The sequence below is a fragment of the Enhydra lutris genome, unplaced genomic scaffold (genome assembly GCF_002288905.1).
Source record: "Enhydra lutris kenyoni isolate GAN:26980312 unplaced genomic scaffold, ASM228890v2 scaffoldscaffold6, whole genome shotgun sequence".
Classification (NCBI taxonomy): domain Eukaryota; kingdom Metazoa; phylum Chordata; class Mammalia; order Carnivora; family Mustelidae; genus Enhydra; species Enhydra lutris.
This window is the reverse complement of record NW_019154090.1, coordinates 35,905,205-35,923,654: the sequence shown is the minus strand read 5'-3', so window position 1 is coordinate 35,923,654 and position 18,450 is coordinate 35,905,205. Positions and strand designations below refer to the sequence as shown.

Genomic DNA, 18,450 nt, shown 5'->3' with positions numbered 1-18,450 from the left:
GTGTGTGTCTGCTTGTTCTGAAGCAGGAGCGTCCCCAGCTAGGCGCTTGTCGAGCTTCCATTCCTGACTTCCAAGGAAACCTTGGCTGTTTTTTGTTTTTGTTTTTGTTTTTTTCCCTCTTCTTTCGGTATCTTACATGTGTGGTTTTCAAATGTGATTCTAGGGTCTCACCACGGAGCACATTTGTAGCGAACTGAGGAATCTGAATATCTTAAAGAACGTTTCTGCTGAATATTCCATCTATATAGCCTGTGAGCCGTCCCCGTCTGCGAACAATGAAATACATGTGGCCATTGTAAGTACGAGACCCAGTCCCGCCTCATCACTTGGTTGTGGGTGGTTCGCAAACTTCAGTTAGCCATTGTTCGGACAGTGAGGTCGCTGCGAGTGAGCGTGGCACACGTGTTCAGTAACTCTGAGTAACGGCTCCTGTGGAGTGTTGCCCTGACCGTGCATCTGACCGTTCTCCTTTTTCCAGTCTGCCGAAGACATCCGGGATGATGGAAACCCGATCAAGGAGATCACTGACAAAATCATAGATCTTGTTAGTAAACGGGATGGGAATAGCTCGCTTATCGCTGCCGTGGCGGAAGTGCGAGTGCAGAGGCGGCCTCTAAGGAACAGAACGGGTAGGTGGCAGGTGGGGACAGTGCCCCAGAGGGAGGACTGTCTTAGGTCTTGGCTCACAACCCAGCAGGAGGGGCATTAGCTGACAGTTTCCCCTCTTGAGGACCACCCCCAGCCCCCGACCCCACCGTTTAACTGGGGAAAACAGAGGCCAGCTGCCATGACTAAGGTCCTGGGGTGATGGGCAGAAGTACCTTCTTTCCCGGCCACCACGCGGTGCTCTCGGAAGCCGGCACCCCTGCCGAACACGCACCGTCTCTAGATCCACTGCGGAGCCCTAGGGCAGAGCACTGCTGTGCCCTGAGCTCATGGCCAGGCAAACCCTGCCGTGGCATTCTGGTGTCGTGGGACAGTCTGGCCTAAGCACCGTGAGACACGGGTTTGATAGGCAGCCTGATGGCCCTGCGGGACAGCCACGCTCACCTTTTGACCCTCATTGTTCGAGTGAGGTGAGAAACTGGGTACATGAGAATTATGGGATATCTGAGCTGTGCGCGCTCCGATCGGGTTGCAGGTCATGCTGCAAACCAGATCCTCTAGTGAGCTGCGGCCCGAGGAGCCAGACTCTCCTGGACCGAACCAGATGCTCCTCTCCACACGGCCATCAGGAGCCTCGAGGAGCTGCTGCTGCGCCTGGTCTCTGGGGACAAACGTGTCAGGGTCCCCAAGGGCCCTGGTTCTGTACTTGCTTATCAAGCTGTGAAGTGACAATATGTGGTTGTGAAAAGGGACTTGTCCCCATGGCACCCCTTTTAGGAATGATGGGCAGGAGCCGCACTAGTGTTGGTATTCTGTTGTTCATGTGATGGCTTTTTTTTTCCTTTCCTTCTGAGAGCTCATTGGTTTTGTGTCCGCCTTACAGATTTCCTGGTTCCTCTGCTGAGTTCCGTCTTGACTGTGGCTTGGATCTGTTGCCTGGTGACGGCCTTCTACTGGTGCGTGCGGAAGCGGCGGAAGCCCAGCAGCCACGCTCGCTCGGCCTCCGAGGACAACACCACCAACAACGTGCGGGAGCAGCTGAACCAGATCAAAAACCCCATCGAGAAGCACGGGGCTAACACGGTCCCCATCAAGGATTACGAGAACAAAAACTCCAAAATGTCAAAAATCAGGACACACAACTCGGAGGTGGAGGAGGACGACATGGACAAGCACCAGCAGAAAGCCCGGTTTGCCAAACAGCCAGCCTACACGCTGGTAGACCGAGAGGAGAAGCCCCCCCAACGGCACGCCAGCCAAACACCCAAACTGGACAAACAAACAGGACAACAGGGACCTGGAAAGCGCCCAGAGCTTAAACCGGATGGAGTACATCGTATAGCAGAGCGCGGGCGCGGCCGCCGCTAGGTAGAGTCTGGGGGTGCTGGGGGCTTGTAGTTCTTCAACTGTTGTGTCCTAGTCCAGTCTGAGGCTGTCGTTGACTTAGAATTCCTGTGTTAATTTAAGTTTTGACAAGCTGGCTTACACTGGCAATGGTAGTTTCTGTGGTTGGCTGGGAAATCAAGTGCTGCATCTCACCGCTATGCAAAAAGCCAGTCCAAAGTGCCCCCCACCCCTGGCGCACACGGCCCACAGCCGCCAGCTCTCGGACCAGGCTCCCCGGACAACGCCCGGCCCCTGGGCCTTGAGCTCCCACTTCTGCCAGCTGTCCCAATGGTGATGCAGTCTTAGGATCATAGTTTTTATTTATATTTATTGACTCTTGAGTTGTTTTTGTATATTGGTTTTATGATGACGTACAAGTAGTTCTGTATTTGAAAGTGCCTTTGCAGCTCAGAACCACAGCAACTATCACAAATGAGTTTATTATTTATTTTTTTTATTGTATTTTGTTGTTGTTGATGTTGTTGGGGGAGGGGGGACTTTGATGTCAGCAGTTGCTGGTAAAATGAAGAATTTAAAGAGGAAAAATGTGTCAAAGTAGAATTTTGTATAGTTATGTAAATAATTCTTTTTTATTAATCACTGTGTATATTTGATTTATTAACTTAATAATCAAGAGCCTTAAAACATCATTCCTTTTTATTTATATGTACGTGTTTAGAGTTGAAGGTTTTTGATAGCATTGTAAGTGTATGGCTTTATTTTTTTGGAACTTATTTTCTTACTACGTGTTGCCTATAAGCCAAAATTAAGGTGTTTGAAAATAGTTTAAAACAATAGGATGGGCTTCAGTGCCTGGAATACTGGTGGAATTTTTTTTTTTTTGTACGTCAGATGTTTAAAACACCTTTTATAGCATCACTTTAAAACACTTTTTAAGGACTGACTGAGGCAGTTTGAAAATTAGTCTAGAACAGCAGGTTCTTTTTTTTTTTTTTTTTTTTCTGCTTTAGACTTGAAAAGAGACAGGCAGGTGATCGGCTACATAGCAGTTTAAGGGAACAACTCTGAGCTTCGACTTTACGTAGCCAAAACGTGAGTGGTTGAATATCATTAAAAATATCAAATTGTGTGAAGTTGGAAGCACACCAATCTTATTTTGTAAATTCTGATTTCTTTTCACCATTCGTATGTAATACTGAACCACTTGTAGATTTTTTTTTTTTTCGTTATCTACTGCATTTAGGGAGTATTCTTATAAGCTAGTTGAATACTTGAACCTTAAAATGTCCAGTAAGATCACTGTTTAGATTTGCCATAGAGTACACTGCCTGCCTTAAATGAGGAAATCAAAATGCTATTGCAAAGTTGAAGATCAAAAAGGCTTATGAAAGTTAATTTCGTTGGTTCATCACTGAGATCGTGAAGATACTTTGTATTGTCCTATTAGTGTTATGAACATACAAATGCATCTCTGATGTGTTGTTCCTGGCAATAAATTTTGAAAAGTACTATTTATTAAATTTTTTGTATGAAACATGGAACAGTGTGGCCTCTTCTGAGCTCATGTAGTTTTGCTTGGCTCTGCCTTGTGCCTCTGCCACCCCGCCGAGTCTGTTCTGGTAACCGGGGTGTGATAAATAGGCCGCGCTTGACAGGGGCACGGAGGGAAAACTGAAAGCCTTTTCAGCCACAAAATTCAGCTGAAGTTCTCAAAAAAAAAAAAAAAAAAAAAAAACCAAAAACCAAAAAACACCACCCTGGGCTGCTGTGAAGCCAGAGAGCTGTGTGAGCCCCATCTCGGGGGCCTTGATTCCCTCGTTACTCAACAGCAAGTGTGAATACTGCTTGAATAAACACCACTGGGTTAACGGCCTGTAGTGTGGAGGTGAATTGTTTGTGAGCACTCACGGGAAATGCCCACCATACTAAAAGGGTTTTTAAAAAGCTTGGAATTAGTGGTCGGGGAGGAAGAGGGAGATTTGGTGCCTTCAAACTTTTTTTTTTTTTTTTTTTTTTTTTCCCTGGCTACTTGGACTAATATTAATGTCCTGCCATCTGGACCACACCCTCGTGGCTTCTGTGCACACGCACACCTCCAGGGTGGTTTTATGCACAGGAGGTGGTAGCTAGAAGCTTCTGGGGTCAGAACCATCTACTCCTCACTTGTGCCTGGGGAGTCTGTGTTTGGGTGGCCTCACCACGTAGCCGTGGGGTGCCAGGTAGCTGGCCTTCGAGGAGGTTCCAGAGGTTGCCCATTTGTACCTGTTGAGGACAGGAGAGCTGTGGTTCTTCCTGTGGCTGCTGGTGCCAGACGCCAAATGGCTCTGTCCCCCCCGCCCCCCCCAAAACACATGTGGGGGCTGGGGAAGCTTCGCCTCTGGCACCTCTGTAGCCAGGGATGAGCTGCGGGGACGGGCACATGGATGGCTTCCAGCAGCGGCTGGAGCTGCCAGGAGTCCTCTGCTTCTGAGGAGCAAGCCAAAGCTTACCCTCCCTGGAGCTATCCCCCAGCGTTGCACGGTTGGCCACCCGCCCACCTCCGGTTTGCATAGGTTTTTCTTCTTCCTTGGGAAAGTTGTCTTCTATCAGTCTAGGAACTATGTTCTCTGATGGCTGTCTGTTTAAGAAAGGGTTGACAGGCTTTAAAAATATCCCTAGCTTTGTGTGCCTGAGCAGAGAGCACTGAGGAGTCAGAATTCAGAGCAGTGTGCCTGGGCTTGCTGGGAAGGCAGCCTGAAGGACCTGGACACCAGCAAGTCTGGATTCCCACATCTCCCTGCCCTGGTGTAGCAGTACTTTCTGTCCCTAATCTCTGCCAGTGAACATCTGGTTTCTAGAAGGTAGGGTGGCCGGGAGGGAGGGAGTGCTCTGGTACAGACCCAGTGAGCCAGGACACCATCTGATTTAGCAGTGCTCAACTCAAACACCATCCCAAAGCAATACCTTGCTCCAGTGGTTTGTGAACTTGGATTCTTCAGGACCCCAGAATTCCTTGGGTAGTTGCCAAGTGCTTTTGTGCCAAGAGGAAAAAAAAAGTTTAATGAGCCTTTGCAATTCTTTATTCCAGGAGGGACGTGATCTTGAGATTCACATTTGTTTTAAGAGGACTTCTCAGTAGTGAGAAGGCAGAGATCAGGCTCCTCTGGGCATGGCTCAAAGCCAGGTCCTTGATCGTAAAGGGCAGTTTTCCCCTTTCTCCAGGTAGAGGAAATCAGGCAAGGGAGCCCTGGTTATCTTGGGGACGAGGTGGAAAAGAAAGGACTCCATATCTTTCCCATTCCCCATTAATGTTCTGGGCCCTCTTCAAGCAGACCCTGGAAGAGAAATAAGTTTTTAGTCCAGAAACTTGACCAACTCGAGCCCCAGCATTAGACCATACCATGAAACTCCAGTAAGGAATTAACTCGAAGCTGACTGTGCTGAGAGACTAGACTTAGATGATGTAAAATCTGGAAAGTGGGTGGTGGCTCTGTCTTAACTGACTACAAGTCCAGTGAGACTGGGCAACACTCAGAAGCATAACTTGACCGCGGGTTTCTCTCCATGTAGAGTCCCAGGCCTGGTCCAAGACGGGGGACAGGGAATCTGTATTTTCAACAAGCTCTTCCCTCCCTCCCCTTCTTCTCCGGCTTGTGGGTAGTAAAATTTAAGAACAACTCTACTGAAGTACTAAAGTATAAGCTCTTCATTAATGACAATATTTTTCCTCCTTGTTAAACTGAATTAATTAGCCTGCAAGCCAGTTTGTTGCTAAATTACCACCTGACATCATTTTTAAGTAAAATAATTGTACTGCCCCTGGAGCAAGCTGTGGTCTCAGTGCTCCATGTTTATTGGCTGATCTGAGGGGTCAGTGAGTCAAAATTAACTTATTTGGTAAGAGTTCTTAGGCACCCAGGAGCCCAAGGAACAAGAGCATGGGTTTCCCACCTTCCTCAACCGTGTATACCTGTCTGTCCAAAAGTGAGCGAGTGTGTCACTAAACACCAGTTGTCTTTAAAGACTTTAAAAAAAAAAAAAATTCTTATGGACCTACAGAAGCTTGCAACTTGGGCTGGGCCATGTTTTCTATCATTTCCGCTTCGGCTGCGGCTCCTTGCTTCTACTGGGAATAAGAAGCAGGAGTTCAGAGGTTCCTGGTCTGGGAAGACACACAAGCACTGGGTTATGGGAAGCCTCCTCCTGCTAATGTGTATTTATACTTTGTGAGCTCTGATTCATCCTAGCATTGGAACAGAAATCTGCTTCCTGAGGTTCTGTTTTTAAATAGATAGTTTGCAAAAACAACAATTATTTTTCTTAGCATTTTTTTTTCCACCCCACAAGCAGCTAAACATCCCGGCCTGGGCTATGTCAGTCTCCAGCAATGCCAACAGACAGCTTGGTTACTGGAGGCAGAAGGGTGCCCCAGGGCAGTTTTGTAGGGTGCCGGCCCCAGAAGTGTTAAAAACAAAGGTTAGAAACCATTAGGGCAATCTTGTTGCGTCACTTCAAATCCATGAGACATTTCTGGGACTATTAAAAATAACGAATTTCCCTTTGTGAACAGCTGCCTTCCGATGGTGGTTAAAAGTAAGGGCAAGTGGGGGTGATGCTCACGGGACCCCAGGTCCCACGGCACGCCCGCATGGCATCCTTTGAGAGAGCGTCAAAAGGGCGTGGCTCTCTTGCTTTGGACATAAATTCCACCTGTGTTACTTGCTCTTGCATGCCGGGCACAACCTTCCTGGCTTAGAGTGTGTTTCTTTCAAGTCCCAGGCAACTTTTACAAGTCTTAAATTATGTATCATTAGGCATGGGTCTGGTATTAACCTGGGATACGTACAAGTCGGGGAAAAAACTTGGGAGAGAGTGAAGGCTCTCCAACCAATAAGAACCTGCCTGCTGCCTCCCTGACCACGCCCCCCGCCCCCGCCCCTTCCCCTGCAATATCCTCACCAGGGCACCTGAAGGTTGAGTTATCCGCAGAGCAAAAGCAGATGCCAGCAACATGAAAGAAACAGCTTTGTTTTAAAGAGAAGCTCTCCCAGCAGGGCCAGTGGGGCTGCTCCGTGGTCCCCGAGGGGAATCCAAGTTTGCAGCTGGCTTCCTAATGACTACTCAGGCAACCGAACGATTTGGCTCCCACTCTGCCCCTGAAGAGTGCAGAGAGGCTTCCTTTCATCAGGGCCGAGACATGAGCAGTTGAAAAGCCTCCGTCTTAGACTCACTGGACAGTGATGCAACTGAAGACCTTACCCATCAAAGGCTCCAACCCACATTATTTTCCCAGGTTGGGAAACTGAGGCCTAGAGAGGTTGGAGGATTTGCCTAAGGCCACACAGAGGGTTAGCAACAGCCGGGACTAGAACCTCGAGCTCCTGCTGCTTGGGTTGCTGTAGTTTCTGGGAATTTGCCAGATTTATGTCCGGATCCTGCCTTTGGTGTGAATTTCAAAGGCACACAATTGGGACAGCAGTGATTAACAAAAAGGGGCTGCAAAGCCTCAAGGGAGGCTGCAGAGCTGCCAAGGAGACACTGTCTCCAGGCTGAGCTGTGCCTCCCACAGGTTTCACCTAGAAAAGTGACATCTTTATAAATCTGATAGCAACAGGTATTTTCTGAACCAAAGGCTGACTAAGCCCTGTCCCTTTGGAGGTGGTTCCTTTGTTCTTGGGCAGCTTCAGATTTCCTTCTCAGTTTCTGCTTCACAGAACTAGAACATAAGACTGAAGGAAAGGAGGCTCAGAAAGGAAATTGACAGCCCCACTCACTACACCCTACTCCTCTGCGCACGCACACAGCAGGCACACACACGCATGCGCACACGCGCACACACACTTTACACCTCTCAGGACGTTGGTGCTGGTCTCCACATATGAAAGGGGGTTGGGAGGGTCCTGGCCAGTGTCAGGTGACGGCAACTGTGATTCAGCTTCATCCCATATTCCCTAAACACTCCTGCTTCCCCTGGCAGGCTACTTCCAGATTATTCATGGAAAAATCATCTGAGCATTGAACAATACTAACATCCACATAGCCTGAATGCAATGAAGTTCACCCTGTCCAGTGCACAGCTGGGCCAGCACAGGCAGATCTGGGAGTTCCTGGCACTGCCTATGGGCAGCTCTCCTTCCTCCACCCAACACCCCAAAAAGCCTACTCCCCCGTGCTCTCCCCACCCACCACAGAGGGATTAGGAATATATCCCACAAGTCCTCTTTAACCTGTTTGTCGTGTCAGGATAAGCCAGAACTACATATTATGCAAAAATTTCCTATGCGCTGAGGCACCCACGCTGAACGACTAGGAAAAACTCCAACCTGGAGACCAAAACATAAACCCTCCAAGTTCAGGACGTTAACAATCAGATAGGCTCTCTCTGGGGTCTCTCTCTGGCTTTGCCAGGATGGTGTGTGGAAGTGTTTTTTAAAAGGAAGCAAGGCCCGGGGGCGCCTGGGTGGCTCAGTTGGTTAAGCAACTGCCTTCGGCTCAGGTCATGATCCTGGAGTCCTGGGATCGAGTCCCACATCGGACTCCCTGCTCGGCGGGGAGTCTGCTTCTCCCGCTGATCTCTCTCTCCTCTCATGCTCTCTCTCTCAAATAAATAAATAAAATCATTTAAAAAAAAAAAAGGAAGCAAGGCCCAATGCAGAAAGGGAGAGCACAAATGTGAAAGAGCTACAGGTTTGCACAAAACTAAGGACAAAGTGTGAGCAAAAGGAAATCAAGTGGTAAGAGGTCTGAAGGGGGTGGGCAAGGCCTCACCAAACCTCCGGCTTTCCCTACACAGCCACGACCCCAGTATTTCTGCATGTCCTGGGAGCTCTTGGTACAACACTCAACAAAAGAGGTCCTTGAACATTTCCTCCAGGGTGCCGTGCCTCCACGTGGGCCTGATGAGCAGCCTGTTGGCTTTCACCTTCTTGGTGTGCAAAGCCAGGCTGTCTGCTGAGTGGCAAAGCATACGCTCTGGAGCCAGACTTCCTTGATTCCAATCACAGCTCTTCCTTCCCGATTTCTGGCACGGTGTTTTTTTTGTTTGTTTGTTTTTTCTTTTTTTTTTCTTTTTTTTTTTTTTGCCTTTGCGGTATTAAGCTCACACAGCTGCAGCCCAACAGCAGAATTTCTGGCCTTTGGGGTTGGACAGACCTGGATTCTATGCTCTGTTACTTACTAACTTTGGAAAGTTCATAGAATTCTTTGCATCTTAGTTTCCTCATCCGTGAAATGGTGATAATAAATGTGTGCCACTGTTCATACTCATGAAAAGGGCTGTAGGAAGAAGAAAGAACAGTGCTCTGTGTGACAGGATGTAGAGTCCACTAAGAGATTAAGGAATCCAGCTAGATTCCAGTGACAGTCTCTGTTCTCGCCACAAAACTGGGCCTCCCTCTGCGAAGAGCTAAGGAAGGGCCCTTGGATCTGGAGGTAGACAGAAATCCAAGATGGCCCCCAGAGATTCCTGGGCCCTGGTTACTTGATTGAACATTAATCCAAGTACTGCTGTGAAGGGATTTTGCAGATGTAATTAAAGTCTCCAATTAGTTGGCCTTAAATTATGGAGATTTTCCAAGTGGGGCTGACCTAATCACAGAAGCTCTTTAAAAGCAGGGTTTTTTCCTCTGGCTGGTCTCAGGAGAAGTCAGAGACACAAAATGTGAGAGGTTCAGCATAAGGGAGGCTTTCTCCATACTTGAGATGGAGGAGGCTATGGGGCAAAGACCCGAGAATGGCCTCCAGTTGCTGAGTGAATTCCCCCGATCACCAACAGGAGACTGGAGTCCACAGTGTTAAAATGGCAAGGAACTGAATTTTGTCAAAAAACCCAAGGGAGCTTGGGAGTAGGTCTTTCCCTAGTTGAGCCTGCAGATGAAGATACAGCCTGACCAACACCCTGATCTGAGCCTCATGAGATCCAGAGCAGAGGATCCAGCTAAAAAGTGTCAGAACCTGTGAGAGCAATGATTTGCAATGTTGCAAGGTGCTAAGTGTGTGGCTGTTCCACAGCGACAGCGAAGTTCTCCTCTAATGGGAGCTGTACCAGGCTCTGTCATGTGGTGGTCTTGGTCCTGGCTACACAAACCATCATCTTTTCTCCAAATCAGTTCAGTGCCTGCTATCAGTACAGCAAAAAGAGTAGTGCATTCAAGACAAGAATAAACTACAGGACCATAAGAAAACTTGGTTCCTGGTTAAATTCTACAAGTGTGTGGTCTGCCAGTGTAGACAGCTCTTGACAGCCTCTAAATGATAGCGATCGAACATGGTTCTGTCTCCCATATCCATCCTCCCTACCCTTTTATACAGTTAGAGCCAGATGAGGTAAACCTAGGTGCTTGGCCTTGGAAGGACTTCAGGGCACAAGGTCTTGGGTCAGTTTTCTCTCCTTATGGAATGTGATGTTTGACTTGTTTTCTTGATGAGGTTTTCAGAGGACCGGACGTCCCAGAAATAGTTGGTAATGGCCTCCCCACCACCAAGCAGCTTTTCCCTAGAAGGAAGTTCCCTCCTCAGCCAGCCATTTGCTCTGGACTGAGTCAGAGTTAAGTATCAAGCCCAACTTTCTCTTGTACCATCTCCTCTGTCCTGAGTCTGCCCTCACAGGGGCAGCTGGCCTAGTTGAACATGCAGAGCCAGTGGCAGAAAGTTTAGGTTTCTCTCAAGTTCAGTGAGCTTTCCCGAAGTGTTAACCAGGGCCTGAATTAGACCTTATAAACTTGCAGAACAACAGCCCAAATCGGGCTGGATCCAGGATCCAGAATCCAGAACCAGGATCCAACCAGGATCCAGAACACGTAATTTGATAAACCGGTGTTAAGGAATACTATCTTCAAGAGAAAACAGAGCCAATTTGATGTGGAAAATTCACAGATGGACAGTATTCTTGTCTTTGAGCCTGTACAGAGATCCAGAAGGTTCTTCCAGCTAGATAATTAGCATCAAAACAGGAACCCCGACAGCAGATCCCCTGAATCTCTGCCATGGAAAGATCTTGCTCCCAGAAGTGCTTTCGTACTGATGAGCACTCTTCCCTGGGGAGCCCCCAGAGGACACTTTACCAGATGCCCCAGGGTCTGCCCATGCAGTCACCACTCTGCTCTAGATGGTCACCGAGGCGAGCAGGAGGCACCGGGAAAGGGCTCATCAGGGAAGTAGCATTTTAAGGGGAAGGCACAAATCAAAGCCAGGCTGTTGCTTCACAAGCCTCGCTTCCTTCTGGCATTATTACAGAAGGGCCTTCTAGGCTCCTCCTGCTGGGACACATCCCAAACACCCAGTCTGCCACATCAAGGCTGGAGGTCGCCCTAATACACCATTCCACCTTCTCTCTCTGACAACAGGAATGGATTGGCTGGTATTAATCCTCCCGGGCACCCACAGTGGGTTTGGGAAAGAGCCTTCTGCACACTTCTCACCAGCTGAGCATGTTGAGGAGGAAGAGAAAAGGCCTTAGGAGCCACTGGGCTTAGAAAAGTTCCCAGTCAATCCATCACCTGCCTCCTCCGAAGAAAGTTCTGCCAGGGCAACCCACAGTTCCCGGGGCAGGTGGGGAGAGGGACATGAGGCAGCAAACGGAAGTAAGAGCTCCGTCTGCGTCCCCACACCAGTGTGTGTGTGTGTGTGTGTGTGTGTGTGTGTGTACACATTTGTATATGTGTGCGTGTGCACATGTGTCTGTGTGTGTATCTAAGCGCGGAGACAGGACTAGTCATAGAAGAGCCGGTGAGAGGGCGTGGGAGACTGGGAACTTATTTATAAAATCTCTTCTGCCCTAAAGCAAGTCAAACTCCCTGCTGAGGAGTTGCTTTTTCTTCCTCCCTTTTGAGTCCTGTGTGCTGAACTGACCTCTCCCCGGCAAAGGTCAGCGCTCGGCTCACCCCGCGCACACTCGGCCTTCTGGGGCTTGATCGCCTTAGAAGCCTGAAGACCAGAGAATCTTCAGCTCTAATTTCTGAGAGAAAAGCCGTAGTAAATCTCGTGAGGAAGCTGGCCTGCATGTGTGTTTTAAAGAAATACAGATGATCTTTTGGGGACTGTGGCGAAAACAAAAGGCCCACAAGAACACTATACTTCACCGGAGTCCCCTCCCACAGCCTACTTCGCCCACTAAAATAAATCAGGCTGCGTAATGAATGAGGTTTTAAGAAATGTAACTGAACTTAAAATACAAGGTCAGCATCTCATCCTAGGTAATCCTTGGGAGGATGAGAAATTCTCCTGATTTTCCCACAGGGTTATTTCAGATGTGCTTTCGGAGCCAAACTATTTTAAAAGCGTTCATTCTTCCACTGCCCTGCCACATGTGAACTTGAGATTCACACGCACTTTTCGAGAGCTTATTAGTGATATTAATGATCGTGGATCAAAGGCAAACCCTAGACAATTATTTAGGTGCTTTAAAAACTCGTCTTATGTACAGAGGGCAGCAATTTCTCAGTGTTGGCAAAGATGAAGGTGCTGGGACGTGTTGGGTCCTAACACAGTGTTACTAACACAGAAGGCCTGAAGGAGAAGGCAGAACACATTTCTTTTGTGATTAAAATGTACCCCTATTGACACCTTGTCCCCAAAGCATTTCTCATTCATTTGAGAGCAGGCACACTCCTGAGTTGCTTGCACGCCCCTCCTATAAAGGACACTCAGCTCTGAGCACACCCTGCCTCTTTTAACACCCACTAAAATTTAAACACACACACACACACACACACACACACACACACACACACACACTCTACGTTTTATTTTTAACTATGGCTTCTCATCAGAATCAGTATTGGAAGAACTTTTTTTTTTTCAAAGATTTTATTTATTTATTTGACAGAGATCACAAGCAGGCAGAGAGGAAGGCAGAGAGAGAGGAGGAAGCAGGCTCCCCGCTGAGCAGAGAGCCCGATGCGGGGCTCGATCCCAGGACGCTGGGGTCATGACCTGAGCCGAAGGCAGAGGCTTTAAGCCACTGAGCCACCCAGGCGCCCCAAACTTTTTTTTTTTTAAAGGTTTTATTTATTTATTTGACAGACAGAGATGACAAGCAGGTAGAGAGAGAGGAAGGGAAGCAGGCTCCCCACTGAGCAGAGAGCCCGACGCGGGACTCGATTCCAGCACCCCGAGATCACGACCTGAGCTGAAGGCAGAGGCCTTAACTCAAGGAGCCACCCAGGTGCCCCTATTTGAAGATCTTTTAAAACTGCTGATACCCAGGCCAAATTTCAAGGATTCTGATTTAACTAGAAGCTACCCAGTAATCCCAAAGTATGGATGGTGCGAAGAACCTGTTTCTTTAAAATGGATACAGAAATTACCACATGGAAGTGCTAAGAACGTGTTTCTTAAAATGATTACAGAAATTACCACATGGAAGTTCACCTTCAGGGTGGCACTTAAAATAGGAGAGAGAATTTTATTTGACAAAGGAAGAAACTGAGGCCCAGGAAGTTGAGTGACTTGTAAAACACGCAAACCAGTTAGTGGTAAAGCAGTAGCCTGAACCTGGGATTTGTAGCCTGGAGCACCAGACCATCTCCAGTCTCTGGATCCCCAGCCCAGGGCAGGCCAGCTTTCCCGTGGGCTGGGCCGGCCAGCGTGCTAGCAGGAGCAAACCACTAAGAAAGGCACTTTGTTTCATCACTGCAGTGGTTCTCAGCATTTCATGCTTTTCAAGTGTATGATCCCAACCTCATACTGAAACGCCTCTGAAAAATCATGTACAGATCCAAGGGGAGATACATATACAAGCAATCAGAGGGGCCTGGGATCCTGTCCTAAAATGCAGTGTAGACGAAGAGTTGGCCCAGGACTTTATTCAGTGATGAACAAGGACTAGATCCACTCAGAAAATGGAAATGAATCCACTTGGGAAATGTCAAGATTTTTCTGGAAAGGAGTCAAGGTTGCATACTTTAACCTCTCACAAGAGGGATCTCTCTTAGCTCACAACTGGAAGAAATGAGAACATATCTGCATTGTAAAGACCACCCCGGAATCTTACACCTCACACAGGGTTTTCTAGACCTAAATGTTCAGAAGCAGAGCTCCTTGGGATTATTTTAACATAGTGTTCAAAACCTCAGAGTTGTTTCAAGGAGGAAAAAAAATCTCTAAGAGAATATAATTTTAAATCGCATGTTCAGAAAAGGGCATTTTGGATATATACTACTTGGGGTGAACTCCCTTGCTTTGGAGAAAGTGATACACACTAACTTAACGTTTTAAAACAATTTTCCTTTTTATTTATAAAGCAGGTTTGTTTCCTCTACATACTACTTTGATCCATGTACCTTCACACACGTTCAACTCTTTTGTAGTTGAAGTAGTTCAAACAAAACAAACGACAGGATAAAGGCGTTGGGGAGAAAGAACTCTCCTGCTGATGGCTGCAGCGTCTGGCTTCCTACCTTGATTAATAAAACTTATTCTGGGATTCTCTCACATCCACATCTATGGTCACCTGATCAGATGTTTTTGGGGTCATAATATGGTTTTACTGATTCTTCTTTAATTAAAAAAAATCAAGATTTTTGACAAGCAATTCTAAAAGCAATTATCAAGTAATACATGGTAATATTATGCTGCATAATAAAACTTACTTGAATGTGGTTAAAGTCCAGTATTGAGTAGTCAGCCACAATTAAAGGTAATAATTTCATCCATTCAAGTCCCCTCTGGTAAGTGCACACCCTGACAGGTATTTGTTCCTTGTCTTCTTAAATAAATATAGAAGCCAAATTAGAAGGAGTTCTGCAGATTTCTGAGAATTTAATTATATCATTAAATTGCAATACCAATGATCTATATTCTGTCCTGAGTAATTATCTGCATTAAACTTCATTTTACAATGCTTAATTTACTTAAGGAAGATCTTAAACTGCTTAGCAGAAATCAGCTTAATTTTGATTTTTTACTTGCTCCACCAAGTTTTAATTCATTAGTGTTTCAACAACAAGGAATGAACTCTATCGTCTTAACAAAATAAGCATGGAAATTTCCTCATAAGAGCAAAGAAGAAACTAAAATGATTCCCATATTCAAGTCATGGAATGCTGAAGAGAGGATTTTTGGCTCTTAGGAAAGGCATTTGTTACCTCAAAAGGAAGGCCATTCACTAAAATTCTGTGGAAATACGACAGTGGGGCCTGCCAAGAAGGAATTCAAGGAAACCGGGAACGGCAGCACTGTGATCCCAGGCCATTCTCTTGGGCACAGAGGTTTCCTTCTCTTATGTGCTTTGCCCTCACCAAGCTCTTGCTAAAATCAAAGGCCATGTGATGCAAAACAATTCATATTAAAATCCAAACACGACACCAGAAGCAAACAATTAACTGTGATCCCACTGTTGTCCCCGAGACATATCTTGAGATAAGAAACAAGCTATATTCTCCATAAATCAAACTAGCGCGTTTTTAATGATTCTTGCTTTTTATAAAATGAAATACATTTTCTTACTTCTTTGACATAAATAAAAAAGCTATAGCACTCACTCCTCTATCCCCGAATGGCTGCTCCTTTACCTTCAAGAATTTACATGCATATCTGGATAACAGTTAACCTCCAGTGGCCAAGAAAAAAAAAGTGTAAGAAAAATTGCACTGCCTGTCCTCAGACATTTGTTTAGAGACATTAAAAAACAACAACAAAAACAGAAAACTCAACACCAATCTATTAAAAAGTCATCTGAAAGCACATGGATGTGACTTAGAAGCCATGACATTGAGAAAGTTAGGGAGTTCAAAGTTGTAACAGTAACAGAAGTGGATCCCAAGCATCAGAATTATAGGGACTTGAGCATAAATTGAGTTTGGGTTATTAAGTTAAGTGGTTGAAGAACTTGTTCTTTTTGACTAAGAATATTGACAGCCTCTCAGATTTTCGGATGTGGAATTAATAAGATTATTAAGAGTGTCAACACACAAACCACTCCCAGTCATAGGGAACTCTGCATTTCCCAGCTAATGAGCAACAATAAAACCTGGCAGCCATTTTCCTCTGTACTTTCAAACATCCAAAGAATCGCACAACCACTCAAGTAATAAGAGATCCGGGGGTGTTTCAGACATGTGGAAGAAAATGCTTAAAGGCAAAATTCCTCAGACACATGCCCCAGTGCGGAAGGGGAGAGCTGTTCCCTCCGTTAATCCTGTGACAATCCCATGTACATGCGGGCAGTGAGGAAGACCCTATCAGTCTACAACCACAGGTGCTATTTTCCCTCTGAGGTCACAGCAATTGTTATTTCCACAAATATATCAAACTCTAAAGCCAAGGCTGCTCTTGAGAGAAAATCATTAAATCACAAAGATTGGCTGTACCCACTGTGCAGGCCCCAGTTAACAAATGAAATAAAAACTTTTCAATTAAAAGCTTTTCTCTGGCGCCTCCATTGCAAGCATCTCTCAGTTCTGGGTTAGCAGCAGCTCTTGTTCTGGAACGGCTGCCCTTTTTAATCAAGACTCCGTTCCGGGAGCTTATTGTTTCTTGGCCGGTCACCTGGGTTGTTATGTGGGCCCTCTCTATTTAGACTGTTCCAAGAATTCTGTTGGAAGAAGATTCAGCGACACACTCTGCTCCTGTCTTCGGGAAAGAGCACACCTAGAACAGCTGCCGCTCTAAGAGAGGGGCCCCCCAGTGGAGCATTTCCATTCTGTGCTGTCTACCCCAACTGGATGAATACAATCTGCTCCCTAACTAACTTGACTCACTGTGGTTAGTACTCTGTTGGGCTCCCTCTTCTCCTGTAGAATGCTTTAACTGGAATCAGCTAAGAGCAGAGAAAAACCTGTGGGAAGAGGAAAGGACACCGATGGGCAGGGCCATGTTCCTGGTCGGGGTGGTGAGTCTGGGACCACGAGAAGGGGACAGGTGTCCAGGGAGCCTGGGGAACATCAAAGGAATAGCATTTACGTTCACAGCTAGGCATAGTGACCAACACTGAACTTCATGGTTGCCTCTTAAGGAGTCTTACCCTAACAAGTGGGAAAGGAGTCACAGGCAAGCATAGAATGAGCTAGGAGAAACAAAACCACAATTAGTTTTAAGCATTCTGAACCACCTACACTCTGTCTGTTTCCATGTTCTTTTATTTCATTGGACGTTTTCTGGGTCATTTTTCTGCTAACTCCAACACTCTGGGAATATACTTAACTTTCCTTGTTACTAGGGAGGTGCTACTTCAAAGGACCACACAATGTTGAGGAGAAAAAAAAGATGTATTTGATGGGTGGCCTTTGAATATGGGTTTTCTCCTATTTTAGGGTGAAATTGGGTTAAGAAAATCTTTAGTAGGTGTCCATCCAAAATAAGTCATTGCTATGATTCACTCGGTGACATTTCAGCAGGCCCACTGGAGACATTCGTGGGTGATACTGCAAATGGAAGGCTCCTGTTTTGAAATTCAAACTGCCTGTGACGCCTTCCAACTGGGAAAGTGGAAACTCTGGCCACTGATTTCCCCTTCGGTTTTAATCCTTCCTGAACCTAACTGAAATCTTAGAGCTGGGGGCAAGTGCTGGGACAGGGACACGGACACGCACGCCTGGGCTACAAGAGAGAGCAAGCCTCTCCCTCCACTGTCTCCCTCTAATGCTGGGCCAAATGACCCATAAACTTCTAGCACTTCTTAGGGTAAGTAACAGATTTGTGGTGCTGCGGCCACCATGCCGTGGAGAAACCAGGAACTGAGCAGCTCAGACACCAAACTCAGGTGTTTTACAAGTTTGACGGAACACGAGGGGGTGCCTGTCCACATGCGGGCCTCGGCTGATGAGCTGGAGGCCCTGGGAACCAGGCTGGAGGAAACAAACACCAGGGAGTTTTCAATTAGTCCAGTGGTTCTCAAAGTTGAGCATGTTTTGGAATCGCCCGGAGTTTCTCATTCAGTAGGTCTGCGGTGGGGCCCAAGGTCTGCATTTCTAACACATTTTCAGACAGTGATGCGGGGCCCAGAACCAGATGTTGAGGACCACTAGCCTGTTCCTTCACTTCTGCCTGACTCAGGCTGAGGAACAGAAGGAGAAACTGTCCCCCCAAATATAGCATTGTCTTCATGTGGCCCATTGTATGGTCTGCACAGTGATGAGTCATGAAGGCGCACGATTGGTTTCTTTGCGCAGTTCCTTCAAGAAGGGGGTCATCTTTGACGAGGTGAAGGGCTCTGAAGATAGTTATAGAAGTATGATGAGAAAGTGGCAGTGTTGTTAGAAAAAGCACATAGCCTCCCGGAGATGAATGTGTTAAAAAAGAATCCTCACATGGAGCTCTATTTTCCATGCAAAATAATCATTCTAATTCCTTCAACGTCGGGACAGCTGCACACACCCCTCTCTTTCCGTACCTTCAGCCATTACATACCCAACTACAACTCAGCAATCCCCGTTAGTAAGTTAGTGGCCTCTTTCATACTTCTTTCTTTTCTTGGTTGGGCTGCCCCGGACTGCAGATAATCTTTCAGTGTTTGTGGTTGAGCCGGTCTGCTGTGCCTGCCTTGGCTGATTTTTTGTAAGATGTCCGGAGGAGAGATTT

General features: G+C 46.6%; 2 protein-coding genes across 2 annotated transcripts in view; one reads left to right on the top strand and one right to left on the bottom strand.

The window, feature by feature from the left end:
• Positions 1–3,570, top strand: part of LOC111141735 (jagged 1) — a 35,485-nt gene extending 31,915 nt beyond the window's left edge. The window contains 4 exon segments of the mRNA XM_022494525.1: positions 164–295; positions 479–629; positions 1,490–1,842; positions 1,844–3,570. Of these exon segments, the coding sequence (XP_022350233.1) occupies positions 164–295; positions 479–629; positions 1,490–1,842; positions 1,844–1,948 (741 nt within the window). The 3' untranslated portion in view covers positions 1,949–3,570.
• A 1,420-nt stretch (positions 3,571–4,990) lies between these two features.
• The window catches only part of LOC111141726 (SLX4 interacting protein), a 198,104-nt gene continuing 184,644 nt past the window's right edge, over positions 4,991–18,450 (bottom strand). The window contains 2 exon segments of the mRNA XM_022494515.1: positions 4,991–5,267; positions 14,523–18,449. Coding sequence (XP_022350223.1) covers positions 18,312–18,449 — 138 coding nt within the window. The 3' untranslated portion in view covers positions 4,991–5,267; positions 14,523–18,311.